The 9,397-nt window shown below is 46.4% G+C and overlaps 1 protein-coding gene across 1 annotated transcript in view; it reads left to right on the forward strand.

Annotated features, from left to right (window-relative positions):
- Positions 1-2,706: 2,706 nt before the first annotated feature.
- Positions 2,707-9,397, forward strand: part of RILPL1 (Rab interacting lysosomal protein-like 1) — a gene marked incomplete at its 5' end in the record, with an annotated part of 17,635 nt that continues 10,944 nt past the window's right edge. Inside the window, 3 exons of the mRNA XM_010135263.1 lie at positions 2,707-2,857; positions 7,553-7,671; positions 8,780-8,998. Of these exons, the coding sequence (XP_010133565.1) occupies positions 2,707-2,857; positions 7,553-7,671; positions 8,780-8,998 (489 nt within the window). The remainder of the gene's footprint in view (positions 2,858-7,552; positions 7,672-8,779; positions 8,999-9,397) is intronic.

Here is a 9,397-nt window from a genome sequence, read left to right on the forward strand (position 1 = left end):
AGATTCAGAGATGGGGAATTTCTGGAAGACAAACCTCAAACTTCAAGAGTTGGCTTTAATTTAAATCAATTCAAGTTTTATATTTTAAAAACAATCAGCAAGGGGACTTTTGCTCAGCATGAAAATCCAGGATAATTCCTGTAAGATTTTGCAGGAGAAGTCTCAGAGCAGTGACTCTGAAAAGGGCAGTAGAAGATGTTTAACGTATAAACCTCTGGTAAGTCTCCAGAGTAGGAAGTCGGAAGGTCTAGAGGACAGCCCTGCGTACCAAGCCTGTGCCTTTGCCCCTCTAGCACATCTACCTGGGGGGCAGTGGGCGGTGTGTTGTGCTGGTCCCATACTGGGTGTGGGCTCTCTGCTAGAATCCAACCAGCTGGTCCTGAGCCCCAGCTGCCAGGAGGTGTTGGGAGGGCACGTCACCTCTGGGAAGAACGGCTGTAAGCCAGGTGTGCCCACTGACTGTGCTGACTGGCGACACAGGGGTCTCTGCAGTGATTCTGTGTCTCGGATCTCTACAAAACGCCGCCTGGGGAGGTGGATACTGAACTGGGCCCAGCAGCAACACCCAGTATCGCTGTACAAGTTGATGTTCTGTGTAGATGCTACTCAGGTCCATATATGTGTTTCCTAAACATGTCGAATGCCTGCCAGTGCGATTGCCAGATGTCAGCTGATCCCCTGCCAGATCACCACCTCGACTCTGGCACCTTCTCTCATTGTGTCAGAAGGGCTCAGGGAGTATCAGACAATCCAGACAGAACGCTGGTGGAAACATTTTAACAGGGAAAATAAAGCACATGAGACGTCCGTATTTTTTTAATAAGTTGATTCCCAGGGCACCAAGTCCCTCTGGAACAGTAGTGTCACATCATCCTTGTTCAGTGTGGGGGTTTGAAGACTAATTCTGTCACAGAACAGATACTGATAAGCAGAAGAAGCCAGAGACTGAGAAATAGTTGTGACCCAAAAGCCTCCAAAAAACAGCCCAGACAAGCTTTTAGTGGTCCTTGCAGGCATCAGTTTATGAGATTTTAGCACCGAAATCTTGGCATGTGAGTCTGTTTTGCCTGTAAACCTGGCTTAGCACCGCGGGGCTTTCCTGGGCTGGCCGGCACCTGCTGGTCCCTGGATCTGCCCTCTCTGCTAGGGAGGGTTCAGGAGGCAATTTCTGCTCCAGTTCATCGGGCTCTTCAATAGCCACCAATATGAACGTTTGCCCAGGCAAACCTTAGTCTAGCTGTGTGTTTACAGCGTGGCCACACGTAAATGATACAAGTTTAGACAGTTTGGGGGGTTGTGTGCCTTCTGCTTTTCTCAGCATAACTGATGAATGTGCTGTTTTATGATCTAAACTAGGTCAGCACGTTATTGTAGCTACAGAGTTGTAATACGCAGCATCACTGTAAATAGTCCGGGTGTTTAACAAGAGAGTTTTGTCACAGATTTGCTTTTCTCTCAAGATAAAGAGTTTCAAGCAAAATAGAGGCGATTCATCAAATTTTCTTTACTTAATAAATAAATCTGCTCCGCTTACATCACCTCTAAGTTACTTATGATCTATTAGTTACATAGTGTTTCCTGCCAAACTTTTAGCAAGTGTTACAAAGCGATGGCAACAAATGCTGCAATAAAACAACATTTGGATCCCAGAGTCTCCAGGAACACGATTTCCCCTTATCAGAGCGTGCATTCCAAGCAGAACACTTCCCTTTCATCTCTCAGCAGAGCTTATTTTAGCCGCGAGCTGCGCTTGGCGGGTTGTTGTCTGAATGTGGTGTGTTGTTAGGTTGGAAAGGGGCACGCTGGATGAATGTAAAAGTCAGCAGGTGACTCAGCCTGGCTCCAGCGATTCACTTTTTTTTTTTGTTTGTTTGTTTGAATCACATAGGTGAAAATGGAGCAGCGAATGCACCCCCTGCAGAAGTATAGTTTATGGCAAAGGCTTTTGGAACAAGTAGAGCTCTAAATACAACTGCTTTTCCTTGAGGACTTGATAGTTTTTGTCCTGATCTGACCTTTACGGGGATTGGTGACAGCTGCTCCTGACACACAGTGTCCTGACAAATGGGAGTTGTTGTTTGGATGGGTCTCCCTGTCGCTAACAACGATCCCAGTCAAGACACTCCATATAGAATAATTTACATAAGAGGCAGCAGGGCTTTGTCTGGTGTTTGCCGGGTGGACCAGGAGCTCTGGGTTTGCTGCACGGTATCACGCACTCATTATTTGACGCTTGTGTTTTGTAACAGACATTTAGACTAGAGATGCTGCTCTCGCAAAATGAGCATGCTCAACGCTGGCTCCCCCGGCCCGCGCTGAGTGATGTTTCTGGGGCATTTATCACAGCCTTTGCGGCTGCTTCCTGGGATGCAGGAGGTAATTTTGCTCCTGTTTGGTTATCCTGTCTAACACAGCAGTCCCCTTAATCCAGTCCTGACAGCAGAACGGGGCACATAAGAAGCCATCCTTTGGGTAACGTGCACACCAAAAATGTTCGCGTCAGGAGTTACATACAGCCTACAGTGAGAGGGGACTCTGACAGCTTCTTTCTTGATGCTGGCCTTAGAAAAATAGATGTCTCCTACAAAATTCAATGTCATCTCATTTAATTGTTTTCTGTAAGAATCACAGTAGGATTGTTACTAGTCTGATCTGTAAATAGTCCAGTCAAAGACTCTGAATGTGTTGTCCCCATCTACCCTTTAGGAATTAGAACTGGTGGAGGATGTCTGGAGAGGGGAAGCACAGGACCTTCTTACCCAAATTGCACAGCTGCAGGAGGAGAACAAACAACTGATGACAAACTTGTCTCACAAAGACATTAATTTCACAGAAGAGGAATTTCAGAAGCATGAAGGCAAGTTTGTTACTTCAAATTCCATATTTGCTTTTGTTATAAAAAGCAATACTTTATCAAAACATTTTGTCTGGATGCTCTGGCTTTTTTTCTATAGCTTAATTCAGGTCTGGATTGTGGGAGTTGGTTTTGTGGTTTGTTTTTTTCACCTAAACAGAAAATCTCTGAATACATGACACTGAAGAAGACTTCAGTTTGCATTTTGCAAAAAAACATTCTTAAGCTCTGCTTATGTTTTCTAATGCACGCAGAATAATCCATTCAGTAAAGTTTATTTCACACCGTTATGCACAAAAACAAGAGCAACTCCTCATCTATTCAGGGTAACTGTTTGTAAAGCAGCAAATCAGGATTTCTTTGCCTGAATTGTATCAGTCCACCATATGGAGATATTTTAGGATATAATATTTTCCTAGAAGAGAAGAGGCTGGTTTGACTTGGTTTATCTGCCTTTAGGGCTTCCTCACTTGTTTGGGACTTAGAGCCAATTTAAAGTAATAGAGTAAGTGAGGAGAATCATAATCCAGGGAGTGGGTGAATCCTCAAAATGTTGAAACCACCAAATCATGGGCAACTTCTTTCTCAAGGCAGAAGGAAGATTACAATCAGTCAGTAACTGGAACAATTGCCATCCTCAGCTCTCCCCCTCAGCTCAGCAGATAGCTCTTTCTCTGGAGCCGGGGCAGGAGAACGTGTCTGCTCCACAGCTCACAGCACATCATTTGAGGCTGCTGGCTGCCGAGTCCCTTGCATGGTCCTTTGCTGGGGTTTAAGCTGAGGAGCTGGGGAAAAAGAAGACTGCAGCTTTGGGGCTGAGGCAGCCTTGAGCTGAGAGGTGGGGCAGACAGCTGAGAGAGGTAACAGCGTCACTCCAGCAGCAAAACCTGCCTGTGACAGTGAGTCAGTCGGGAAGTGGGTGGCTTCCTGAACTGTTGGTACATGGACAGGGCCCTGGTCCACCGCTGCAAGCCACAGCTCCACTTCCACGGCAGGTTCTGGTTGTCAGTGAAGTCATGGCTCCCTCAAAAGACTGGTGTCCTGCCTGTATCGTGCAGAAGTTCCCCTTGCTTTCTCCCAGAGGCTGAGAACTGCTCACCTGCCCTGGGGAGGAGTGTAATGAAATCCACAGAAAGCAAAAGTTGTTAAACCTCTCAAGATCACTGATTTTGGGGTTTTTTTAAGCAAATGTAACACTTTCAAATCAGGAGTCAATTAATGGCACAGAGTTAGCTCTCCATCAGCCTCATGAACTCCACGCAAGGTTTCAGATGGGCAGTGATGAGTCACGGGACGTGAAGAGTGTGACATCTTGTCATACAGAACCAGCTTCCCCTTTGTTTTCTGTTCTTTTTTCTTTATTCCAGTGTGTATCGAGCTCCCTGCAGCTCATGTGCTTGTATTTAAATATAGCCATACTGGTCATATTCAGCCAGCCAAGCAAATGCCAGGCATGCTTTTCGTGTTATTTTTACTGTGTCTACCCAAGTATAATAACACAAACAAAACCTGTAAACCCATTCCAGAGATCAGATACTGAGATCACTGATACTCTTTGGCCAAAAATAATTGGTTTAATTCAAATCATATAAACTTACAGCAATGCCATCTTATTTTTGGGACCTATTATATCAAACCCGGCTGTTTTCCCTTTAGGAGATTTTGTCATTCATGAATGAGGATAGGTTTGTCTCAAATGACTTCTTTGGATAGTGTCACAAAGCAGCCATGCTGCTTTTTTTCAGTGTCCATCACCTGATCTGATACATGCAGAGCCTACAGAGGTTTTCAGGCGAAATACTTTCTCAGCTGCACTGACTTTGACCAGACTCCAGCCTTCCTGTCTCAGCATGATTTAGTATTGTGATCATGCCTCCCCTCAGCGGCTGCCCCCTGGGATTAACAGCTCGCCGCTTACTCACCAGTTAAAGGCGCTATTTTTAGCTCTGGCAAGAGAGGACACTGAATTGGGTGTGCAAGACTTTGAAATTCAATCTTTGCCAATTAATAGTCACACCAGCGTTCACAGAGCCTCCCTTTGGCATAATGAAGGTGTTGATGAGAGAGGCAGAGGCAATCCCAGCTAACAGGAGTGTTCTGCGCAGGGGGCAGTTGCTGCGAGTCCGCGCAGAGCCGGGTTGGTGCGGAAGGACGTGTGGCAGAATACAAAATACATGGGAGGGGTTAAAGATGAGTCTGCAACGTCCATTAATGCTGCTGCTCCCAAGCTCAAACCCAGCGCTACTCGATGGTGCTGACTGATGGGAATATCCTAGTAAAATGCCACAAGCAAACTTGACCCAGCCTGTGTCAAACAGGACAAGCAGGCTGCCCTTCCGCTGCGGCCAGGGGAGCTGCTGCCTCTGCTAATACAGACAAGCAGCAGGATATCAGCTGTTGGCTAACTGGCACTTTGCACTTAGTTTGTTTTCCTTTTTTTTTCTAATTTCCCTGCCACTTTTCTTTTTCTTGCCCGAACAATGCTCTGGTCACAGTAATCGGCAGGAAGCTGCTCCTAGGATGTGCCTGGGGAAGTCACTGGGTGTGCCCTTTAAGATCCTGCAGTTATTAGACTTCGAATCATTTAGAGATAATGACTTCACATTTAGGGCACTTAGTGATTTCCCTCTCCTCTTCCCAGCGCCTGAGGAAATGGAAGAAGGCGTGACTCTTTCACAAACACTTCCCACCTTTCCTTTCCCCTCCTCTCAAAATAAAAATGATAATTCAGTGCACACAACTGAAGTCTTTTAGGTTCACCAAATGTTAGGGAGAAAAACGAGCGCAGTGGGAGGAAAAGCAGTCAGCACTGAAATGGTACTTTATTCTTTAAATAGCACCTGCTATCTGGAGAGTCAAAGCTGCTCACAACTACTAATGAATATAGCGGCACTCACTATTCCTAGCTCCTACTGGGGTGAAACCACCAGGCTAAAGTTTCTCCCTAGTCCTTCTGTACTTCAAAGCAAAGTTTTGGATTTTTTTTTGCTTTGTTTTTAATTACAGCCCTGAGACTGGCGGCAGAGGGTGGAATTGCCAGCACACATGGTCACCAGTCCTTTTCCCAGCAGAGGGGTTACCTGTGCTCTGCTGTCCCACAGCTCTGGAAGACTCAAGGTTCTTGAGCAATGAGGGGTCGGAGCTGCTGTTCCCTCTATTTGCAGGATGCTTTTAAATCCTGCACGGGAGCCCAGAGCTGCTGCAGGAGGGCACATCCACCAGGAGTTACTCCCTTCCTCTCTCTCTCTGGTCTTGCTCCACTGTATTATCCGTCAGTTCAAACCGTGGATGATCTGTAGCTCCTGAAGCCATGCAGCCTACGTTCTCTTTGGTGCCACTCTGGATTTCTCTGACGAGGGAAGAACGTAACCAGGAAGTCTGAGCTGATGTTAGAAAGTAGAGCCGTGATAGCTGGATACATTTGATGGGTACGCAGAGCATTTCTGATGTGGGAACTGCTTAATAAAGGAACTCAGCAGAGGGGTGAGTGAACTGTCACCACTCACAGCTCGTAAAAGGAGGAAGCTGAGGACCCACATAACTAAGTACTTTGCCAAAGGTAATAGAACAAACCAGCAGCAGACCTGGGATTTGAGTTCCTGCTGGGACTGGATTCTGGCCAGAGCAGCCACCCACTGCCCTGGTCACAGGCTTTCATGTTCAGACCATCCTATGGGATGTTGTCAGCATGATTTGATAGGTAGCATAGGACCATCAAACTGGATGTCTCTATGCAGCTCTCAGGAAAAGTTAGTGCAGCAGATTTATCATCTCACCAAGTTAAATCACCTGGCCTGCGTTCGCTCTGGAGAGCCCCTCACTGCAGTGTCGGGAGTTCTCGGCTGTCTCCATAATGGTAAATAAGGGAAGGATGCTGCCTGGTCTGTGACTGAAGACATCTCCTCCTGGTTTGCTGGTCAGATTTCAGGATTTCTAATCCTTTACTGTTCTCAGACAGGATCAGTGCTGGGTTCTCAGCAGTGTCCCAAACATCTTTCCCAAGTGAAATGCCATATGGTATTTTTCTCTGAAATACAGTTCATCTAAACATGAATTATCACACAACAGGATGGGGAGAGGTTGCAAAATAGGGAGAGACATATGTGACCGTAATTCAGACTAAATTTCTGTTCTGGATTCAGGGTGGAGGTACCCTCTGAAGGTCCTGCTGCATCTCCCTTTCACCCAACGCAAAACTGGGTTTCAACACAAAATCACTAGTCCAGTGCACCTTGGCTGGTTTGGCTGTAGATGCAATCCACAGTAGTGATGGGTTTAGACCTTGCTGAGGAGCCAGACCATCCTTTTTACAATTTCCACAGGCTCTTGGCCAGCTGATTCTACAGATTATCACACAGATAACCCAGCACCCTGGGGCACAGTGCGAACACTGGTGTAAAACTACTGAGGCAGCGAGATGTAGCAGTGTCACCCCATTGTTGTAAATGTTTCAGAGGACTGTCAGTTCCTTTTTTAAAGAAGTTTCTGTGCAGTGGCTTTATAGAGTGGATTGTGACATTTATTTTCCCTGTGCCCTTGAAGTAACCTTTAAAGCATCTTCCACCAGCTTCTCTGTAATTCTGCTAGCAGACAATGTCGAGTCTTTACTTAAATATTTCTGACTGTGACTGTTCTCAGTGTCAACAACTCGTGATTGTCCTGAGCTGGTTTTCTGTGTCCTTTTTTTTTTTTAACCAGGAATGTCAGAGAGAGAGCGGCAAGTCATGAAGAAGCTGAAGGAAGTGGTAGATAAACAGAGGGATGAAATCAGAGCAAAGGACCGGGAACTCGGACTTAAAAATGAGGATGTAGAGGCTGTAAGTGGCTCTTGGTCTTCCTATTTCTCTTCTTTCTCACCCACGGTTCCATAGCCTGGTTTTGAGTTTTCAGTTAATGTAGGTTATGTGTCCTCTCCCCTTTCAGGGGATCAGGACAGGTGATTTTCTCTGGCTTCTTGAGTCTCTCTCTGCTTTGGCAGTGGAAACTTCCTCAGCATCCCATGCCTCACCCCCCATCCCCAGAGATTCCCTGCTGGAGGTGAGCCGGCTGCTGTGTTTTACACATACTCTGCAGGGTTTGGCAGCCGGGACTCCGCGCCAGGCATGCAGTGTGGATTACTCCTCTGCAGGGGGATAGGAAGAAGGGGCCCTGAGCCCAGTACAGGTCACTTACTTTTGCCAGCGGTGGGCAGAAGGTCACTGAGAGGATGGGTGGCCCTGGGGACCACAGGGAGAGATCCGGGTTTAGTCGCAGATGGATCAGAGACTCCACTGCAACGTTGGGAATCACATGATTGTCTTGGTTCTTTCTGTGTCAGGAGGAATGACCTCATTACCCATATTTTACTTCCCACCCTCATGCTGCCTTATCTCCTTAGGCCATGGGGCTTTTCTGGAGCTAGTGAGGGCCAGACCTCGATGATCTCTGCTCTATCCAAGAGCATCCGGCAGGTGCTGTGGCCTTTCAAATCAGTGCTGTTCATACAATGCCCAGCAGGTCGCATCCTGCCTTACGAAAGCACCTAAGAGCTCAAAGCAAAGTACTTATATAAATTGAATACTAAGGATTCCTCTGTCTTGTCTTCCTCTTTTCTACTCTGGGTTAAGATTTGATTTAGAACCCCATAAGCCACCCTATCCTTGAACTTTGCTTTTTTGAAACATAATATGAGAGCGATGGATTTGCTTTTAGCTGAATTCCCTGTGCTAGGGGAAAAATGTCTCTTTACTCTAGAAATCAATTAAATTTTGGTGACTGCAACTGTAGTAGATAATTAGATATTTAAAAAGCTAATCTGGGGATGAGGAGGAGGGGAGAATTTTCCAGATTAAATTCAACAGACACCCACTACTTTTTCTTTAACATAATTGGGACTTGGCCATCATGGCTGAATGGGTGCTGACCTATTGCACCCATGTTTTGCAGCTTCAGCAGCAACAGAACAGGTTAATGAAAATTAACCACGACCTGCGGCACCGGATCACCGTTGTTGAGGCTCAGGGGAAGGCGCTGATTGAGCAGAAGGTGGAGTTAGAAGCATATCTGCAAACCAAGGAGCAGGAGATGGGCAACCTGCGAGCAGAGCTGGGGAAACTGAGAGAAAAACTGCAGGGTGAGGACAGCCACAATGGGGAGGAAGAAAAGGTAAGAGGCACTTAAGATCGCTTAAACAGTCTGGGTTTTCCAAAAAATAAACAGCTGCCAAGTCACTTTAGTATCCTAGGACAACGCAGAACCCGGCACACTTGGTCCTCGCGGTGCTCATGGCACTCTTGAGCCATCAAGACTAAGCTGGCCTTTCGCTGCCAAACCAGCATATAAATATTTGAAGGCACCTTCTAGAAGAAACAGTTTCAACCTTATTTCTGCTTTTGCTTCCTGTTAGAATCTATGCAGTGAAGTGTTTCTGGCACACATGCTCATGAAAAGCAAATGTTCCTGCTTGCATACTCAAGCACTTGCCGGAACAGGCAAAGTGGCAGTCTGCAAGTGGAGTTGGTGCTGAGCTCAGAGCAGCAGGCATGCACACATGAGGGGAGACGG

The sequence above is a fragment of the Buceros rhinoceros genome, unplaced genomic scaffold (assembly GCF_000710305.1).
Source record: "Buceros rhinoceros silvestris isolate BGI_N320 unplaced genomic scaffold, ASM71030v1 scaffold35844, whole genome shotgun sequence".
Taxonomy (NCBI): Eukaryota; Metazoa; Chordata; class Aves; order Bucerotiformes; family Bucerotidae; genus Buceros; species Buceros rhinoceros.